General features: G+C 44.6%; 1 protein-coding gene across 3 annotated transcripts; it reads right to left on the bottom strand.

Moving 5' to 3' along the window:
* Positions 1–3,533: 3,533 nt before the first annotated feature.
* On the bottom strand, positions 3,534–22,237 carry znf335 (zinc finger protein 335). 3 transcript variants are annotated; one of them, XM_036531910.1, is made up of 28 exons: positions 22,116–22,237; positions 17,725–17,922; positions 17,244–17,517; positions 16,938–17,015; positions 15,679–16,824; positions 15,048–15,194; positions 14,208–14,366; positions 13,697–13,961; positions 13,379–13,556; positions 13,131–13,243; positions 12,679–12,697; positions 12,416–12,556; positions 12,127–12,203; positions 11,842–12,002; positions 11,164–11,393; positions 10,952–11,051; positions 10,133–10,218; positions 9,511–9,770; positions 9,037–9,166; positions 8,463–8,666; positions 7,990–8,132; positions 7,760–7,899; positions 7,384–7,487; positions 7,058–7,144; positions 6,670–6,753; positions 6,484–6,549; positions 5,914–6,019; positions 3,534–5,481 (listed from the first exon to the last, which is right to left on the bottom strand). In XM_036531910.1, exons 2-28 carry the CDS (start codon positions 17,914–17,916, stop codon positions 5,357–5,359), a joined length of 4,815 nt encoding a protein of 1,604 aa, XP_036387803.1. In that variant the 5' UTR covers positions 17,917–17,922; positions 22,116–22,237; the 3' UTR covers positions 3,534–5,356. The 3 variants fall into 3 exon arrangements, with proteins under 3 accessions (XP_036387803.1, XP_036387804.1, XP_036387805.1); XM_036531911.1 differs by having other exon boundaries at positions 12,416–12,553; XM_036531912.1 differs by having other exon boundaries at positions 12,416–12,532.

The raw sequence follows: 22,237 nt of genomic DNA, 5'->3' as shown, positions 1-22,237 counted from the left end.
GCTAGAAAGTAATTTACCAGAGAACGCTTTTCTTCAAAATGAGCTGAGGTTGAAATTAAAATAATAATAGCTAAATAAAATATGGCTAGCTACATTTCTTAAGGAGTACATATAAGGGGCTATTTGGCCATACATTTTTAATCTGTTAAATATTTTAATCTTTTGTTTATTATTTTACAACTAACGTTATATATTTGTTTATTTAAAAAAAAAAAAAAAAAAAGATTACCGACTAGCCTACGCCTGCATTCTGCCATTTATTTTAAGTTGTTTCACTTTGGTCACTCTCAGCGCTTTCTAAATTCGATAATCTGTTGTATTAATTGGTACGATTAAAACATATAAAATAAAATAGGGTAAAATAAATAAAGAGGGCAGTAGAGGTGGGGATGATGAACAGCAAAAGAATTAATACGTGCTAGTGTGTGTCTGCTCATATGCTGGCCGTCCAGAACCTTGATATGCACGAAGTCTTACGGCTATGTGGGCAATATAGACGGTCTCTGGTAAACACCGGTGCCAAACTTGAAGAGGAGTGATTTCTCTTTCAACGAATCCAATTACGTACAAAAAGGACAGATGGGTCTCAGATGTCATTCAACAAAGTCATCCAACACTGTACCCAGAATAGGCTACTGCGTGCATCCAGGCCATATTCCGAATGCGTTTCATTTATGCATTCAATTCTAAAAGGACATCTACTTACTGTCCAAATTAATATAATCTCTCAATATGGTCATGAGTTCATTTTCATATGCTTTCAAAACCCTGAAAAGGCAATACTAAAATTACAATAATCTTCTTAGTTTGGACTCATGCAACTGGACTGGGAAATAATTACTCTGGATTGCCACAGTTTTAACTGCTTGAATTGACCACTGTTCTTTTTTTGGGGAGGCTGGGGGTATAGCTGCACCAGATCCTGACAGGCTGGGAAAATCAATTGCTTAGCAACGTTTGTGGAATGTCATTACTTCATCCCTAAAAACCCTAGGATGACTAAATAAATACTTACCGCAACACCGGGCTATATTTGCCAAGTATGGTCTTGTTACAGATTCTGTCTTTCAGTAGTAATGCTGTGGCCTTAGTCTGGGTGAAAGACACAGGAGACACACAGAGATGTCACCCAGGGCAGATCAGACTCAGCAGTCAGCACCAGGATTAAATACAAAGGGGTGCAACATCAGGTGACAACTAGGGGTGCGCTGAGGTCCATTTGGGAGTGCAATGCACCCCATAGCACTGGGCCTGGGTAAGACACAGTACAGTACACAACAGTAGACATGTGCACACACACACACACACATGCACACACGCACGCGCACACACACACACACACACACAGACACACACACACACACATAATGTGTGTGATTATATACAACACAGTAATGACCATCAACAGTGGGTAGCATGGTGCACCAACATGTACGCAGTCAGACGCTGTCAAATTTACTCTGGATTATTTACAAGTGCATACCTGTTCTATATTTATCCACTCACCAATAATCCAGAATAAATGTAACAGTCTGTAGCATGGTGCAGCAATAATATGACATGCGCAGTCAGACGCTGGAGAATTTATTCTGGATTATCGGCAGGTGCACACATGTACTACATTTATGTGATTGTAACACACTCTCTGGCCTACTTTCATTTCCTTTTTTTCAGTAAGGTAGCTGACAAGGCCAAATGTGAGGGGCAGAGACCTCATTTTCAGCACGAAGGTCAACCAGTCTGTAATGGTCCATTGGCGATAGCAGGCAGCTGTTAGATCTGTAATCCCTCCCATATGGCCCCTGTTTTGTTCAAGACCCCTTTCACAGAATTCATCTTGTAAACACGCTTTACCTCTGTTCATCTACTTTCCTGTACTAATTCCAATCACCTAGATATTAAAAATCATGATTCTGTGAATAATGTGATTCAGCAGTGAAAGTTACAAGCATATAAGCCTCCTCTACAAATATGAACAACCTGGCACTTGTTTTAGGAATCAGACAGTCAGATTGGTTGGAAACACAATGGCATTTACCTCGTTTTTAGTTTCTGCTTCAAGCCCTACAGGGATGCAGAGTTTAATAAGCAAAGTGCTCCATCATCAGGATTTGTAAAATGTAAAACATTTGTAAAACATTTTTTTTACAAGATGTACATTCTGACATCTGTCACTGCGGAGAAAGTTAACCCTTACAGCTCTGGTTTGAGCAGTGCAGGATTTATCAATCCCATTACAGAGGAGGACAATACTTACCTCACTTGAACTGCTGTAAAAAGACAGGCTTATATGAATGTTCAGTCATGAACATACTTCTGCATGACAAAATATACAAAAATATACAGAATTCCAAACACAAAAGAACACATCATTATTGCTTTTTTTGTAGTTTCAAGGCAAAACCTGAGAAGAAACGTTGTCCTACACCACATTTTGACTTAGGGTAATAGGATGTTTTAGTCAAGTTATTATGGGATGCATTGTGAAAAGCAAGTATAGTTACAAATAAAAATGTAATTTTCTCACATTTGGTGTGGCATATTTTGGGTTACAAATTCTTGCCACCACTTTCAAAAAACTGCATAAAAATTTCTGAGTAGACCAGTCATTTAATGGATTTCGTTTTGATATGAACACAATGTCCCACACATTAAATCCAAATAAAGTAATAGAATTAGGTTCTGTAATTATTTTATGGTTAAATTCTAAACCTGCATTTTTATAATTAAAATCCAGCGTATCAGCGCTATAGAAAAACAAAATCATTTTTTTAAAAAAGCCAGCTTACAATGCTAAGCCCCATGGGGCCAGATGTGAGGATGAGGTCTGGGTTGGGATCAGATTTAGAGGAGAATCCCAGACTGCAAGGCTGCTTTTACGTGGTGATTATGGACTCGTGTGGAGTCAACATTCTGTAATCTGCCGATTAGCTGATATAACGACCTGTAATGCTCTCTCCCAACTGCCCAGCAAGGCCAACCTGCTGCTGGCATGATTTCAGGAAGATCAGGTTCTTGAGATCCCATGTTTGAGGCAGATGTCAAATTTCTTCTCTCACCCTCCGTGCCACTGTTCTGCAGGTTCCAGTGTAAGCGAATTTAAGTTCAACTCATTTAAAACAACACTAACAGGAACTTACAGAAGTTAAACAGGGGTGTGGTTCCTGCTTGAAGGGGGAGGTCACTGCAATATTTGTTTGTGTTGTAGAGCTGGGACTGTCATACCACACTTGTTTGTCCAGTTGAGTAAAATTATTTTCATTTTCCCACACAGGAAAATGTTAGACAACCATGCGTGCACGTGTTTTCAGAAAATGTGACCACATTTCTGACGATCTACTGATTGTGTATCGGAGTCCTGTAAAATGCTTACCAGCTCATCACCAATGGGATGTTGTGATTGCATTGTGCACAATATTGACCGGGTTGCCCACTCTAAAGCATGCCTTTGAGAGTATCATAGACATTTAATCTTACATTTTATTTCTAGTCTCTGCAATAACATACGCAGTACATCCCACCCAGTCCTCCAGCAGTTTTGAAAAATGGAAAAAATGACAGTGAGTACATTTCTTCTCACTAGGGTTAAATGAAACAATTATAATTTCATTTACAATATACAGAATTTACAGATCATAGGTGTTCTCCTGTTGTATACAGAACGTTCTAGCAACCCTCACAGTACATACCTCCACTGTATGTTTAAAAAAAAAAAAAAAAACATGACAAGCAAAATTTCTAAATCACTTCAATGGAAAATACACAAATGACTATAAAAGTCTGATTGTCTCTCATCCTACTATAAACAAAATGGTCTCCAGCTAATAAACTTTCCTTCCTCGTAATATATATGCTTTCAACAGCTTTGTTGGAAGATAAACTAATACACTTAATCACACATGATGTGTGATGTGGTTACAGCACCTTCCCCAGTTTTCTACTCTCCCTCTGTCAGTCACCTGTGAGAGAGTAAGACCCCACGCTTTGCACAAAACCACATAACCCATTATGCTTTTTTCCCCCCACATACAATTCGTGAAATGTTTAGAAGGCTTAACGATGGCTAATGCACTTCGCACGCTCTAAAGTTTCATCATAGGCACACATCCTGAAACCTCAGGGCAAATCAAAAGCCCCCCAGTGGAATTAAGGTATATGTAGGTAGCCAAGACATTGTTATTGTTACTGCATGTGCGAAAAGTTGCATTGTGGCACGTTCTCTTAAAAACGGCAACCAGATGAAATTATGTCCAGATATCACGCGTTAATCTGAAATAGCATCATTGTCCGCAAGACAGTTATTTCTGAAGCATTTTGCTGGCTGATAATTTTTTTTAAATGACACATTGCGCAGATCACAAGCTCAACTGCAAATGAAGGCCAATTACATCCCTCAAAGTATATACAATATCTTTTTCTTAAATTTTATTGACTCATAATAAAGCCAATCAAAATAAATGGGTCTTAATTTGCCAAGTTTCTCTGCAATAAGACAAGCTGAATTATATTAAGTAAACAGTCTTTGGTATTAGCTTTTAGCTTACTCAGTTTTATATCTCCTAAGAAGTGCGCTGCAACAAGAACAAAAAGTGTTGTGAGGTAAAGCAGCAAAATATAAAAGAAATCCTAATACCCCATTCATGGTGCATTTGCAGGTCTATATCTTAACTCCTGTCTAAGAACACAGTTCAGATTTACCCCCTCCAATCTCACATACTTACAATAAACAAGAAACAAACTTCATACTGTGTTACAATCTGTAACACAGCCTTATTATGCATTCATAACCAAATGACACAGGTGTAGGCTTTTTCAAGCTGGTGCCACTTCAGGTCACCTGTGCCCACCAGGTTACCCACAACATTTAAATACAAACAGGTAATAATCACATAACGATATCATTGCACTTTCAGAAAACTTGCATGTCCATTCATTAGTAATAATGAAACGAGGGGATCTTTGTGCACTATGGTTTCAATGAAAACTTACAGCAACAATGTAATGAATCCAAAGCCATACTATGTCTCATGTGATGCGGTTGTTAGTATTTACAATATCTCAAATATTTTACAATGAAATACCTTCAAAAAGAGAAATCTGAAAAGAGTTGCTGAATTAAACTGTAGCACCCAGTAATTAAGCTGCTTTGTTCCCACCACAAAAAAAAAAAACTGAAGCTGAAGATATTCTCATCGATAGTCCAAGCATGAACAGAGGCAAAAGCATATATATCATATTAAGGATTGTTATAGAATATACAATACACATCTTCCCCTGGTCGTACCGCTGAGAAAGGCCAGTCTAAAAGTCTGAAGAGAAGTGAATCTGTCCTGCTGCAGCCTCGGAAAGGTGGCTGCTACTCCTCTGTGAAGGTGATGACGTCATACTGGATACCCTGCTGCTGCATTTGCTCTAGCTGTTCGGGCGTGGCCTCCGTGGCGTAGACCGTCTGCGCCTGGGCCATGGCGGCATCGGCCACAGCTGTGGGGGATGGGGGGGGGGGGGGGGGCAGACAGCACATAACCACTCCAATCTCAAATCCCAAATGTCATGTTCATCTTTTTACATTCTTACATTACATTATGGGCATTTAGCAGACGCTCTTATCCAGAGCAATGTACATAAATTACAGTTTTACATGTTATCCATTTATACTAAGTTACTAAGGCAATACTAGGTGAAGTACCTTGCACAAGGGTATTCGAGGGTGCACAAGGGTATTGCATCGAACCTGCAACCTTCCGGTTACTTTTCCTACTTCCTACCACTTTGCTACACTGCCACCCTCATCTTATTTCTTTAATTAAGAAAACTAAAACCAAGTAAATTTTGCCCAAATAGAAGCGCAATCCAAAGTGCTTGTGCAGGGCGTAGTCAGCAATCTGAGGTGTGAGGTTGCGCCAAGGTGTGTACCTGTCACTGCAGAGTGGGCAACTGCCTCCAGGTCCTCCTGACTGACAATCTGCTGCTCAGAGCTGATGGGAACATACTGGATCTGTCCGTCGTGGCTCAGCGCGATCTGAAAAGCAGGAGACAGACATGGGGCAACTTAGCCAGCCTATTCCCTATTCCACAGTACGAGCCCTCTCTGACACACATATGTATCCCTTTCATAAATATTCCAGGAGTAAAAACTCAAATATCAATATGTAGCATTCTCATGACCACATTATTATAGCTAATATGATGTTTTATTTACTGAGCCCTCTCTGAAGTGTGTAGATCTCTTTCATAAAGCTTCCTGGAGTAAAAAAGGCTAATATGACTATGTGCCATTATAATGACCAGATTAAAATAGCTAATATGATATTTTATTTATTTATTATCCTTTATTTAACCAGAAGGTCTCTTGAGGCTAGTCACCTCTTTTTTGAGAGAAACATGGTATATGTGGATGACTATATTTGCAAGTGAACATGCTGACATATAAACTCATTCTGCAATAGTGTGGCACAGGCTGGCAACATGTCTGCTATCTCTCACCTGCTGCTCCTGCAAGAATGTCCCATCCTGGTCATACTGAATATGCGCTATTTGTCCATCCTGCATCTGCAGATAAAAAAAGCCACATGGTCACATAAAGCAGGAAAGGACAACGAGGCATGGATGTAAACATTTATGATTCACTGCGTTTGACACCAAGGGTAACACATGTCAGCGCTTGCTTACCTGAATGTGATTGCCATCAGATACCACCACGTACTCTTGAGGGATAAGGTGCTGAACCCCATCTTGTGATATTATATACTGGACCTGTAGAGAGACAGTGTGAGGGGGTCAAAAGGCATCGGAGTGCTAAGCAGAAATTAACCAATGGTAGCATATTTTCATCCAAGCACACTGGCCCTCCAGCCCTTGTGCTTCTAAACGGTGCAGTCTGTGTCATCTCGTGTCAAAAGACCATGACAGATCTGTGTCAAAATCTGTTTGCACTGTGCAATGTCTCTCTGTCACTGACCAATACATCGTTTTTGCTTTATAGGCATTTTTACTTTACTTTTGGGCTGCAAAACATATCTGCAGACAATGTGAAAAGCATTAAGAAGCTACACTTCACCTCTGTCACTTGGTTTTCAGCGGTTACCAGGTGCTGCACAGTTTGCCCATCTACTGTGGTTATCTGCTGGATGTATGTGGCTTCCTCCTGCAAAAACAAAGATGTTAAGACTGACCGTTTTTCAGGACTGTGTAACAGACACTACAGGTTGTTCTGTGACAGCATGTATCTGGACATACTCTGTGCTCAGCCTTGTACTGGGGCATTAACTGGGGCATTGTTTTTGGGACAGCCATCTAAAAATTTTGCCTAACAGTCAGTTTCATATGCGTGCTGGCTCAAATGAGATCCGGTTGAAAGTTAAATTTCAATTTGCCATTTGGTACCTGATCGGAGAGGGTCTGTTCCTGCGCCACAATGATGTGGTCCTGACCCAGGGCCTGCTGGAGCCTCTCGGGGGTGATGACTGTCTGTCCACCCTGTAAAGCAGCTGTATACACACACACAGACACACACACATGAAGAAAGGGGAGAAGGGCCATGGTTAGTGGTCCTGCATGGCTGTACACACCCATACAAGTATTAGCATACTATTAAGTGACCAAATGAAACCATCCAGTGTGATGTCTACCATTGCATACAGCATTTCTCATTTCAAAAGCAAAGGGCTCCCTGTGAGACACTTTCACATGATTGGGTACAGAGGGGGTTTGGAAATGTTACAGTGTAATGTAGCTTGAGGATTCAGTGCGCCGTGCTCACTCTGCAGGGTGGCCAGTGCCTCCTCGTCGCTATTGACGATGATGGCCTGCTGAGGGGTGGCCAGGCGGGGCTTGCGTGCGGGGGGGTCCAGGCTATGCAGCCTCTCCATGTGGAACTTGAGGTGACCGTTGCGGTTGAACCTGCACGGGGGGTGTGGACAGAGATCAAGATGAGCATTGTGTGTCTTGTGCAGGTGACAGATGCCCGGTGTGTTTGGGTTACCCTCGTACCTCTGTCCGCAGACTTCGCAGGCGAAGGGCTTCTCGTTGGTGTGGGTCAGCATGTGTCGCCGCAGGTCCTTCTTGTTCTTGGAGGCAAAGCTGCAGTGGCTGCACTTATGGGGCCGGAGGTAGGCGTGCATCGTCATGTGAGTCTAAGGTACAAAGGAAATGCTTACAGAAGTACATCTCAATATTTTTTTATAATTTGTAAGAGTTGGTGCTGTGGCAGGACCTTATACACGTTATGAGTGAGCTGTTGCATTGTGGGAAAAGAGAGGTACATTATCTAGTTGTTTTTTGCTTCATCAAATGTTGCTAGTCCATGAGGAAGGAGAATCTATTAAACAACCTGCTTTCACTGTAGTTTTGTAAAGGGTTAACCTTTCTTGTATCAAAAAATGTTAAAGTTAACTAAATTAAAGGAACTAGTGTGAACATGTTCAAAATTGGAAAGGTGGGAAGAACGTTTAACAGGCACCTACCTTGACTTCTGGCCAGGACGGGGCGATGAAAGGACAGTCGGGGCATTTGAACGTGTTGGGGTCCACGTGCGCCCTCTTGTGGCTCTCCATGTCAGAGCGGCCGTGAAACGATTCCATGCAGATCCGGCAGGAGAACCTCTTGGAGTTGAGCTGCTGCCGAGGGGAGGCGGCAGGGGAGGGGGAACTGGGGTCCTCGCTGCTCAGCTGCGGAGACATGGATCACAGGAGAGATGCTCCAACAGCGCAAAACCACTGCGAGAACGCTCCTTTTTCCCCTGTACTTAAAATGTGACTTTCTGACTGTATGCGAAACTATGTGGAGAGGTGAATGACAAATAACCTCTATGTGCTATATTAACCTATCTATATAAACCTCTCATATGCTGGGATGACAGGAAAGCCAGAGAAAAGAATAGAAAAAAAAAAGCTAACCACCATTTAGATACCCATGTTTCATGGTACCGAGTGCAAGTGAGACTGTCTAAAGCATACATGGCTGAGAGAAATTTACACGGAATTTACTTTTAATGGATGCTGAAGTAGCATCTCAGACATGCCCATCACTCTGACTTACCTCCACCTGCTGCAGTGTCCCTGGCCCTATCCCAGAGGTCAGGTAGTATTTGCCCTTGTGTTCTTTCAGTGTCCCAGAGAGAGATCCGCTCACTACCACAGGCTGGGACTCCACAGTACTGCCCTCTGTGCTGCTCACATGAAAGACAAGGCCCAGTGAGCCAGTCAGCCTCAGACACCAGTAGTAGTTTGGTTCTACAGTAAGCCTCAGACACCAGAAGAGGCCCAGTTCTACAGTCACCTTCACACTACAGAAGAGGCTCGGTTCTACAGTAAACCTCAGGCAACAGAAGAAGCCCAGCTCTACAGTAAGCCTCAGACATCAAACAAGGTCCACTTCTACAGTAGGCCCATGGCATAGAGTACATCTTTGCACAATGCAGTACTGCTACCAATCACAGGGATGGAAGCAATACTCTGATGCATTCATGATCTGCTACATTATTGCATTCAATGACCGCTACATGTGCGGTACCTGTAGACAGTGGCCGTGCTGTGGATCTCCTCTCCAACCTGCTCCACCACGCTGAAGTCGGCTGTGCCCTGGTAGGCGTTGATGGCGATCTGGCTGATGTCCGGTGCCGCCTCCACGGCTCCGGACTCCAAGGCCTCCCGCACCAGTGTCTCCCCGTGCTCGGCCACGTGGAAGGTGACCACCTTCTGGGGCTTCCCTGCCACGCCCGCCTCCCCTGAGCCACCCTCCAAACCTTCTCCCTCGGATTTGAGCACAGCCACCTGGAGGGGTACACAACCAGACATCACTTTCTCTCTCACCGCCTGATCACCCTCAGTGCTGTGACTGCCATTCCATAGCCTGGTAAAACTATTTTCAGCCCAAATTTTATCCTGAATAACAATTATGAAACGGTTAAGTGGATCGAAAAGCACCTGGAATCTGCATTTGAGAGAACAGCTCACACCCCACAAACAAGTAATTATCATAACAATTACAATCATACAGCACTTTTCACGTGTCACTGAATTAACATGCTTAGCTGCAACTACCTCTGTGTGCTATAATACATTTTGCAGAATGAGATGCTTATTAAATGGAAGAGCAGAAGTGTGAAGCTAGGCCTTTTAAGGTGACCCAGTACCTGCAGTGAACTGCCCACCAACTCCCGGGGGTTGCTCATATTTAGCAGCAAGTCCAGAGCATTCTGAGCGGATAGGTCTGAGCCCTCTGCAAGGACATCATTCAACAAAAGAACTCTTAATATCATTTACAAAGAACTAAAGATCACCCAGTTTACCTTCTGTGATTACTATCTGTGGAATTTGTTTAGGGGAATTTAAGATCACTTAAATTGTAACTCAAAAATGGAGGGATATTGTCTTTCAAGAGATAATACAACATAATGCAGAATCCCTCAAACCTGTGAGGTATACCAATCAATACTGGCAAAAGACCATGGCATTATTCAGAAACATAGATGGTAACAGCTCACTATCTGGTCAATGAACCAGGAAGTATACAATAAAGTTTAATAACAGGATGTTACAGTTAGTTTTTTTCATGCAAGTTATGAATGTAAATTAATCCCAGCCCTCTTAACACTAACAATTGTCAAAATGAAGAGCTACATCTGAGGAGGAAAGTGGTACAGATATGCTCCTTGTGTAACTCACTCAATCCTAAATGGAACTCTGCCACATATAAGTCTGTCACTCCCCCTAAATATTACAGATCTCCCTCTGCATGTAAACCTGCTTGGAGGAAAATTTGAATAACTATGTTTCTATTAATATTTAGTGCAAAGTAAAGGCAACAGACCTACCAACAAACGGTATATTGTGAATGATGGTACATTTTTCATGAACAGCAATAAAGCATAACATGGTGGTGTAATCTTTTTCTTAAGAAAAACACCTACATGGAAGAGAATGTAATCATACAAGCAAAAAATAAGGCTAACCGTGTTCGTAGATAATGGTGGCATTCCCCAGTGAATCCTGAGAGACGCTCGCGTTCTCCATGTTCTGTAGTGCTTGGAGCTCAATGGGGTCCACCGACACCTGACGACCAGGCGAGGAGACAAAGAGAAGACAGAGATTAGGCAAACCAGCCACCGACCACACCTTCGCAGACCGACCCCAACCCCGCCCGGAGCACGGCTCCCGGACTCACGATGGGCCCCCGGATGCCGTCCTGCAGGCCCTGGGTGTGGTCGTGCTGCTGCTTGAGCTCCTCGATCTGCTGGAGGGTGAAGAAGGGCCGGCGGCGGCGGGGCGGCTCCTCGGGGTGGGTGCGGCCCCAGGCCTCGAAGGCCTCCGGGTGACGGCACTGCACGTGCAGCCGCAGGTTCTTCTTGTGCTTGGTCATGAAGTGGCAGAAGTCGCAGGAGAAGGGCTTCTCCCCTGGGGAGGAAAGATGCACAGCCATTTTGTTCTGTCATCTTGTTCACTCCATCTATATTTACTATACATTTACATTCATTCATTTTACCTCGTTTAACAGATGCCCTTACCCATAGCAGCTTCCAAATAAGTGCATCACTATGCTAAGAGTAGTTATCGATAAGTATTACAAGAGGTCAGTAAGATACTGAGTTAAGTGCTAAACTAGTGTAGAGAGCCTTATTTGTACAGAAGATAGGGATATATAGGATAGACAGAGAGGAAGGTAGACTAGAGATACAGCTTGAAAATCTGGCATTTGGCAGACACTTTTATCCAAAGCGACTTACTAGTGATGTACAAGGAGTCACAATAATAGAAGTGCTGCATGACCAAGTTTCAATAGCTGGCCACACAAGGTACCCCCAGATTAGCAGCTCTCAGCATCAGTATGTCCATGGTAACTCACCAGTATGCTTGATGGCCATGTGGGACACTAGGAAGTCCTCCTTGGTGGTGGAGTACTTGCAGTAGTCGCACTTGAAGGGCTTGTCGGTCGTGTGCGACAGCTGGTGGTTGAGCAGGAGCTTCTTGTTGTCGCAGGTGTACTCGCAGAACTCACATTTGAACCTGGCGCAAAAGAGAACACGATGAGAGAGAGAGTGTGGTCTCCACACCGCTGCTCCTAACTGGCACACACCAGCTGGGCAACGACAGCAACGGGCAGACAAGCGAAGAAATGCCTCTTTCTCACCTGCTGTTTCCGTAGCTCTGGATGTGAGTGAGAAGATGCATTTTGAAGGTGTACCGTTTCTTGAAGGATTTCCCACACTGAAAATGCAAAAAGAACCCGATCAATTCACACCGCCCCTAACAGCAACCCATGACATCAATCAATTTATTACGAAGGCTACGGAGGCCTTTTCTTTGTGCAACCCAAAGAAACTTGCAGGTCACCGTGACGTTATCAAAGATGCTGTATCTACAGTGACCAAGACGCTTCTCTCTCAGGTTTCCCTGGCGTTCCTCGCATCTGCTCTCACCTTGTCACACATGTGTGGCTTCTCTGTGCTGTGGGTCTTCATGTGCTGCGTCAGCCGCTTCTGCATGGGGTACACCCTGTTGCACACGGGGCAGGGGAACTGGGTGTTCTTGGGGGCCTGGGGGTTACCAAGAAAAACCTGCTATGGTATGAAAAGCAAATATGGGCGAAACCAGTGTGCACTGCAATTCTACAGGCGTTAAGGTGCAAGCTGCCCATTTACAGTTCGCCGGAAATTAAAAAAGAAAAAAAAGTGAAACTTACCAGGTCTGCTTTCTTTTTCCTGAAACGGAGAGGAAATGTTGTTGAAACATTGTGATGCACAATGATTTATCCCTGCAGCTTAGCTCCTTTACCTGTATCCCCACAGTACCTCTACAACCTACAGGCTTAACTGGAAGCACCTCTGCAGTTTAACTCTCTCTCCCTTCATTTTAAATCCATATTCACTGAACAGACAGTAGACACATTTTTACAATTGCTCCAATGGACTCTTGCTCACTTTGGTTAATAACTTTGGTAAGCTAAGTACTAAGCAGTCATAGAATAAATGAGACATCATTCATTTCAACATAAAACACATGTTTAAGAAGGGTTATACATTCTAATTTAAAAAGATATCAAATCCTAAATAAGTTTAATAGCGGTAAAGCCTTTTCAATTGAAAGTGGGTTAGAGCAAACATTGGCAAGGCTTAGCTGGCTGCAGGAGCTTACTTGTCCTTGTTGTGCACAGCAGAATGGCGTATCACGTCTTTCCTGTACACACTGGTGTAGTCACACTCCTCGCACTTATAAGGCTTGGTTCCCTCATGATTGAACATGTGCTCCTGTACCCACACAGAAGAAGAACAAACATCAGCAAACACTGAAGATCCTTTCAGATTAGACAATAGATGCTTTCCATAATCAGTAAGGCTCTAGAATGCTGAAGTCACAAGGCTCTGTCTGCCTCCCTGACTTGCCTTCAGTGATGACCAGCGTTTGCACCGGTAGCTGCACTGCAAGCACTTGAACTTCTCCGGGTCGTTGCCCTCGTGGGAATCCACATGGAACCGTAGGTCCTCCTGGGACAGGAACCGAGAGCCGCAGATCCGGCAGTTATGGGGCCTCAGAAGGGGCTTGAGGGACTTGTAGTACCTACTTCAATGACCAGCGACAAAAAAAGAATGAATAAACTGATTGGCAAATGAACACTTCCATAATCAGAATATAAAGAAACTGAGCTCAGGAAACTGGCAATGACAAAATACGTATACAGTGTCGTTACAACGGTGGCTTACTTGCGGTTCATATACTTCTTGTACTTCTTGCGGAGGAACCGTTTAGAGGGCCGTCCCCGTTTCCTGGGGTAGAACTCAACCTCCTCTGGCCCTGTATTTGAGGATGGGTCTTTGTTCTCTGAATCTGACTGGCTGACCCCAGGCTCAGCTCCGTTCTCATTGGCAGAGGAGGCGGGCCCATTGTCCAATCCAGAAGAGCTAGCCTCCTCCGGAGCCTGAGGATCCAAGTTATTTCCCTCAGACAGCTCCATGGTGTTTGCAGCTTCTAAACCAGGAGACAATAAAAAGACAAGTCATATAATGGATTACACTGGTTATTACTCTATGCTACATGTAAAGCGCTTTGTGACAATATTGATTACAAAAAACGCACTATAACAAATGAAATTTGATTGATTAATTACACTCATAACTCTACAATATGGGTTTACTTGTAAAGTATAAAACAAGAGGAGTATTGTTTTATTTTCAAGCTGATCCACAGCAGGGGAAAGACTGCACCGAAGCCTACCTTGGCCTCGGCGGGTGGCCTCGGAGTAGGGGAACTTCCTGGGGCGTACCACCCTGCGGCGGGGCCGGTCCAGTGTGGAGGAGGAGGAGGGGGCGCTGCGGAGAAGGGCGGGCTGCCGGCCCCTGCAGTCCTCATCGGCCGGGTTATAATCACTGTCATCTGGGCAAACGCATACAGAGAAGAGGGGGAAGTGATTAGGAGAGAGGCAGGCCTGTGTGAGCCGTTCACAGCTCATGGTCATCATGGCCATCAATCATCATGTTCTTTGTTGATCATGTTCATCATGTTCATCCTGTTCATCAATTAAGAGTGAGGCAGGCTCGTGTGAGATGTTTGCTGGTCACCCACAGGCCACATTGTGATATGCGAGTAGCAACGCACACCTACAGAGATGGCAATAGGGGCAGCAGTGTAACAGAGTGGTAAGGAGCAGAGCTTGTGACTGAAAGGCTGCTGGTTCGATTCCCTGATGAGGCACTGCCGCTGTATCCTTGGGAAAGGTTCTTAGCCCACAATTGCCTCAGTAAATATCCACCTCTATAAATGGCCAACATGTATGTTGTGTTTTGGATTCTGTGATCTAATGACTGTGATATATGGTAGCATACTTGGCTTCCCTTGTCTAGTCATATTGCTTGTGATAGGGCTTGAATAGTGTTACTCTCACACTCACTGGTCTGGGAGTGCTGTCAGCCTGGTCAGACACTGTTGCTCATTCAACATGAATGGAAACACTTCTGTTTTTTTGTGCGGGAAGTCGCACTTGATAAAAGTGTCTGCTAAATGACAGTAATGTAAAAATGTAATGTCACATTCATCGCGGCGTCAGTCTCTACTCACCTGCCGGATCATCGATGGCTCCGGCATCCACGATGTCATCCTCCTCCTCCTCGACTGGCTCCTCTGTCTTCACGTCAGCTTTCTGCAGGGCCGCGGATTCAGACCGCCGTGGGCGTCCTCGACCCCTCTTCTTTGGAGGAGGGGCACCTGAGTTTTATAAACAATCAGAAAATATTCTAAACTATATATACAAAATATTCTAACCTGCAGTTTGTCATGTTATGCACAATTGTTACCTAGACAATGGTTATTGTATTATATACAAATTTGGTACAAAACCAAATTTTAAACCTCTGGACAGCACTATGAAGTAGCGGTTAGAGCCTGGGCTCTGTATGTAGGAATAATAGGCATCATAAGTCATCTTAAATTAGGTCCCTGGTTCCTTGCTTGGGAAAAAAATAACATAACTCAAAGTCTGAAACACAAGTTATAGGAGTAGAACACAGCATGAAAAAGTTCCAGGTGAATAATTCAGAATGTCCAAAAATACAAGCTGCCATCAATTATTCAGGGCTGCAGGCACTGTGCAATAAAAGTTGATGTGATGAATTGAGCTAATGCGGTATGGGCCTCACCGATGCCTAACATGAGTCTGCCCTACCAGAGGTGACCTCTGCGAGCTGTATACCTGTGTGCCTGAAGTGTTTGTCTCTCATGTGGTTGATGAGCGTGTCTTTGGAGATGCTCTTGTACGGACACATTTTGCACTTGAACTGCTGCACCACCACAACCTCCATCATTTCCTCTAGCTCCGCCAGGTCGGGCGGCCTGTCCCTGACCCCTGCTGGCCCCGCCGTCCCGGACTGGGCCGGCACGCTGCTGCCCTGGGCCTCTGCCTGCCCCGAGCCCTCCGGGTGGCCCTTGTCCTCCAGCTCACAGCCAGGGGCCTGGTGCGGGACGGCCTCTCTCTCGGGGTGCATAGCGTACTCCCCGGTGCTGCCGATGTACTGGCCCTGCTGGTCCCCGCTGTAGTCCATGTAGTGGGAGTTGTGAGGCTGGTCGGGGTGCTGCGGCTGGTCAGGGCAGTCCAAGGACCTCTCCTCTATGTAGATGGAGCCCTGTGGCATGCTACACTCGATGTAGCAGGAGTGCTGGGCCCGCTCCTGGGAGTTCTGGGTCTGGTCGGGCCCGTCCACGCAGCACTCCATGTAGCGGGAGTGTCCTGGCTGGTCTGGCTCGCCCGTCACGCACTCGGCGTACTGTGGGGCTCGGGCGGCGCTGTCCGCGCTGCAGTCGATGTACTGCGAGTGGCGGGCGTCCGCTGGCCCGCCCACGCGGCACTCCAGGTAGTGGGAGTGTCCCAGCTGGCCCGGGTGGTCGGTGCTGCACTCGGCGTACTGGGAGTGGCGCGACTGGTTGGAGTCGTCGCCACCACCGCCGCCGCACTCCGCATAGCCCTGCGAGTGCTGCTCCGAGTTGTCGGCGCTGCAGGCTACGTAGCGTGAGTGTCCCGGCTGGTCGGGCCCGTCCACGCCGCACTCCATGTAGCGGGAGTGACCCGGCTGATCCGGGTGGTCCGCCGAGCACTCCAGGTACTGAGAGTGCCCGGGCTGGTCCGGTTGGCCCATGTGCTCCTCGTGCTCCGGGTACCCGGAGTGCCCGGGCTGGTCCGGCTGGTCGGGGTCCATGGCCTCATGGTCGGGCAGACTCCCCCGCCTCCCCTCCACCATGTCAGACTGCTCCAGGCAAGTGGAGGTGGGGCCCTCCCCAAGAGCCTCGATGGTGATGCGGCTGGACAGGGCGGAGGACGACATCTGAGACACCATGGGGGCACCTGGGCAGAGAGCAGAGCGGAGATCAAACAACAGCCATTTCCAACGAAATGCTACCACTACCTACAGAGCAGAATATGTACACGACAAAAAGAGTACCCTGAAAAATACCAACCATCATCCGGTCCCTGCAGAATGAGATATTGGGTGGTCTCAGCTCCTCCATCCTCAGCACTAGTCACTGCAATACAGCCTGCAGAACAGAAACGTGTGGCTATCAGTAAAGGCGATTACTCTCAGTAAACTGACATGTCTGTAGTGTAATCTGATCTCACTGAATTTATTGATATAAAAGTCTCAGCATCAGTTATCAAGAACGTTGAATGAAAATATAGATAGACAGACAGACAGACATACATAGATCTATTTACATACAACATAAAAACAAGTACGACAAAGAACTTAAGTAATTCTGTCTTACTGTTCATGATATCAGGCCCAATTGTGGACTCGATTATCTTGTCGATGGCAGACCCCAGGTCTGAGGAAGTGGACGCAGTAGAGTCCGACACAATCATTCCTCCATCCGACACGACGCTGGAGTGGACCAGCACTTGGGCCGACTCGGACACCAGGATGGACTGCGTTACCGTAGAAACGCTGGACACGCTGGTGGACTGGGCAACCGAGGAGGAGTCTGGGAGATGGACTACCCCTCTAACGTCGGTGCTGGAGCTCGTCTCTGGAATCAGCTCCTGGGAAGTCAAACTAAGGTTAAATAAGGCCTGGAAGCACAGTTCTTCACAAGACTAAACACAGCAAGCGGTCTCGCTTTGACATTCAAAGCATTTTACGAAAAACCGCATAACAGCAGGAACGATTACATTACGGTTAATGTTATCTGACAGCTTGTGGCTCAAAATAAATTTGGCGCCGGGGTGAACTTCGCCGAGCGGACCTACCACAAGGCCCTCTGAGCTCTGCCCCACGTGGGAGTCGGACTCGGGCGCCAGGGCGGGCATGGCCGCCGTGTCACTGCTGTCGGCCGACATGGCCTCCGACCCCTCCATGCCCATGCCGCTCTCCGAGGGCTCCTCCAGGCCGGAGGGGCCCGCGTCGCTGCTGCTCTCCACTTCATTCTCCTCTGAATCCATCTCGCCCTGCGCCGACACACACAGCTTTCAATCACAGCGCTCCACAGCTCAAATAAATTATCCATGGGTACACAACAGGGGACAGAGAAATGCATTCAGGATACACTTCCTGGGCGAAGGATTTCCATTACTGTGATAGCCATTGACACTATTCAAGCAGGAAGACATAAAGCTGCAGTATAAGGAGTGTGCTGTGTGCCAGCACGCGACAAATGTATCCATAAATAGACTGAGGATAATTTAAAATTGCATGCATTCCACTATATCTTCTGCGTATACTTTCATTCCTGTGATGGCACTAAATGAACATATCAACAGCTTTATATTCTATGCAAGACAACGATTTCTGCACATTTCTCTAATTATATAGGCATATCAACGATTAACTGATTCAGTGGATTAATAAATTAAACTGAGCTGAAGTAAAACACTATGCCATATTGTTATTCCAATACACCATTGTTTTACACCGATTATGTGATCGGTGTATTCTTGTTATAAAAACAGCACCTTATTCTGAACACCTGTCTGCTTGTAAGCTATGATCTCCACAAGCAACACTGTCAGTGTACAAAAATGCCTTGTATATATATGACATGTATAAAAAATAATTTTCCATGCATCAGCAAAACAGGTCCTTAATAAAAAAATTAATCAAAGTTACATTCCATACTTTGGCTCATGCCTCCTCACAGGAACTGATTGAACACTAGCCCAAAGCAATGTTACTCAGTTGCCTAAATTATTTTGTGTAACTAACTTGATGCTGTGTTTTCTCATCACCACCTGAAGACAATGTGACCTTCAAACTTGGTGTAACACATCCATGCCTTAGATTTCAGTGATAAGGTCAGATCAAAGCGTGAAATATGGACAAACTGCCAGTCGAATATAACTGCTATTCAGATCTGCTAGATTGCTGGAGAGAATTTAGCAACAGAAGATAACATGATTTCACTTGCTCAAACAGAATCCCATTCAACTGCTGCAGTTACCTACACTTTTAACCAAATTTCTCACAGCAGGTGGTGAATTTTACCATATAAACAAAGGTTTTTCTGAATCACAGGAAGTGCAGATAAATAAAATCTTGTTATTTTTATCACTTTTCTGCCCTCAAGTGAACAATAATCATGATGGATGACCTATGAACCGGATTTTAAGGATTAAAGCTTGACAGGACCTGCAGTGTCTACACTGGTTGGATAGAGCAATCTGTGTACTATTAGAAAAAATCACCAGCGACTGAGGTGGTTTGTGCTACGTTTAGGTTTAGAAAGATGCATCATTTTCTGAAAATTTTCATTGTCTTTGACGGACTTGATCCACCAAAGACGACACTGAACACAGAAAATGTAATGACAGTATGTGCATAAGCACAAAACACAAAGGTTAAATACGTTTTTACCAAAGGTTTAAGTTCAACCACCAAATAATTTACTTTGTGGAAGCTGACTGAGAGGTGCAGATCCCCAAAGTGAAAAATTAATGAGTGAACGACAAAACAATTGTTTGCTAGACAGCTAATTGAGCCTATCCACTTGATATTTGACTTAAAATAAAAAAATGTATGGATGGCACTTATTTAAGGTGGCTGGCAAGGACATACAGTATAGCTGCTATCTGGCCATGCAAGCAAGCAGTAGTTACCATAGCAAGTTACCTTGTTAGCAAGAAAGCATGTCAAAGAAAGTAGCAAGGAGTTACTTCGTGTTCACCTTAGCCACCCTCTTCTCGAGTTTGTGAGTTCTGCCACATAAACCAGTTTGATCAGTTAAGCACAAACACAATGCGGTGTTAATAAATCATTGTGTCTGTCCTTCTACTGTCACTCAGTCTAATATTTTTGCTTTTGTTTTTGCTTCTGTACTTTCTGTATGGTTACCTAGCATATCCAACTTCTCCAGGTGGTGGACAGCCTGTCTGCTCATCAGTTGTACAACACGTTGACAGACATTAGTCTTATGAATTGTGAATGTAAAAGCATTGAACTTGCCACTGAACATTTTAACAGATGCTTCTGTGACTTTGACCTATCTTCCAACTTAAAGGTCATCAGGTTTTGGGAAATGGAGTAGAGAATATGTGCAGAAGACAAGCATCCAACTTAAAGAGAAGGAGGAACAGTCATGTAAACATTTATGTCAAGCTTCCATGCACAATTAGGTGAATAAGAGACCTGGAGTGAAAAAAATAATCTTGTTATATGTACAGGTGTCTGGGAAACAGTGAGAGCAATATTTGCAAAATGAGCAGTGTTAGAGACCAGGACCTTCTACCGAACACTTTAGCTCCATGTGGGACCACAGAACCAACTGGAAAACTTAACACACCAACGTTTTCCCTAACACTTCTTTGGCATAGTGCAGCAGCACACCTTAGTTTAGGCACACTAGACTTGCTCAATGGGCTGACCAGCAGTATTTCATTCTTTCATCTTTGCCTTACAATTCATACCATGCAAGGGATTTCCCCTCCTCTGTAAAATGACAGCATCTCTACTATAGCTATTCAGATGAGTGTCCTGTGTTTGGCTGTGAAACTCTCAGTGTACAAATCAAGCCACCATTATGAAACAAAACTGGCTGAGAAGAAAAAATGGTATCTTCAGAGGTAGACAAAGCTTTAACAAACACCAGTGTTCACTTCAGTTATCATTTATTCACAATGCACATATTTTACATTAGTACTTAAGAAGTTTATTGACAGGTTCAATCCACTTTGCTCAGCTAGGTTTGTCAATTTGCCTTGAGTCCTGCGCATCTATCAAGCCTGGTCTTTAACACAAGTTCCACTTTTGCTGTGAATCCTGGTTCTGATGATTTCATTTGTTGTTTAATTACTCTTCATATAAACAATTAACAAAGTACACTGTAGGCACTACGCACGTCTTGTTCGGTTGTTTGTATAGTTCATTCAAATAAATTGAGAATAACATTCTATAATAATATTTCAACACAATAACGGTGAGTTATTTGAATTCTTAATACTGTTATCACTACACAAATTAAAAGGTTAAATTCACACATTTGTAGTGATTCGCGCTCCTTCAATTCAGACACTTAGGAATGAAGAAACCACTGCGGCAGCAGCAACACCACTGATCTGTACTAAAGACCAGTGAGCTACACTGGTAGCCTAAATCCCCTTTGTAAAATAATTGGATAAGCGATTTTAGGCAAATAACATACTACTGCTCGCCAGTTAACTAGCAGTCACTTTAAGGAACATATCATCAATTAATTAATTAATGTTGCACAATTTCCAACTCGTCCCATCCTCAGACTCTGTAACTGCTGTGGGTCTGCAGTTAGCGAACTAGCCAGTCTTGCATCATGCTGTAGAGGTAGATACCCCGCTAAGTACCGTGTCGACTTTCAAACAAGCTACCTAGTCTACTTAACCAGGGGCTACGCGTTAGCAGGATCACAAATCATAACATCACCGAGGCATCCTTAAAATACAATATACAAGTCAGCTAACCAGATATCTTTCAACATCAAGCTAGCAAGCACATTTGCCCCTTCAGCCCTTCTTACGTTAGCTACCCAGCTACAATGCTTGACACATAAGACCATGTTATGACCTAACGCTACGTTTACCTTACACGCTAAGTTGCTAGCTAACACACACAAAACCATCAACCCTTATGCGTTTTCCCTTAAAATCGTCATAATATTCTGAAAACGCCGTGACGATAACATTAGCTGTACTAAGGTTACATTACATCTGGCCATATTCTGGAATCGCGGTATATGATCAGTACAGATGTAGCCAGCTTGCTACCCGACTGTGAAATCGTGCGTCCTGTACACTATTTAGCCAGATGGCTAGCTATATATTTTATGCATAAAAAACGAACTGTCTGTACTCTTCTCGTAGGATAAGATCCCAGTCATAAGTTCAGTCTGTTGTGCTGCATGCACATGTACTATCTGAACCAAATTCGGAACCTCACTTTATTACGCGTCCCTTTCCTAATTTAAACCCGGGCCGAGCTGCCCTCCCCACTGCCTGCTGCGCGCCGCCATTTTCCCAAGCCGCTATTTCGATTCAGGCAGTCAGCAAACTCCTATCTGAGGCTTGAGGGACCCCGAGGGCCTCGTCGGCGTGGTCAGATCGCCTTGTCCCCCCTTCCCCCTGAAGAAATTTGGAACTTCGGTTTCTCTACCATCGTATTCCCGGGTGGTTTCACTCACCGCGACGTCCGAGCCGGTTTGTTTCTTACTTGGTCTTTAGGTCAGATACCAGCTGAAACTGAAAGCGATAAATGCTCCGGCATTCTAGCTGGGCGCCATCAACTTCTTCTTGCTTAGTTCAG

This window comes from Megalops cyprinoides, chromosome 6 (assembly GCF_013368585.1).
Source record: "Megalops cyprinoides isolate fMegCyp1 chromosome 6, fMegCyp1.pri, whole genome shotgun sequence".
Lineage (NCBI taxonomy): Eukaryota > Metazoa > Chordata > Actinopteri > Elopiformes > Megalopidae > Megalops > Megalops cyprinoides.
The sequence above is the reverse complement of the archived record's forward strand: the minus strand, read 5'-3'. Positions and strand labels throughout refer to the sequence as shown.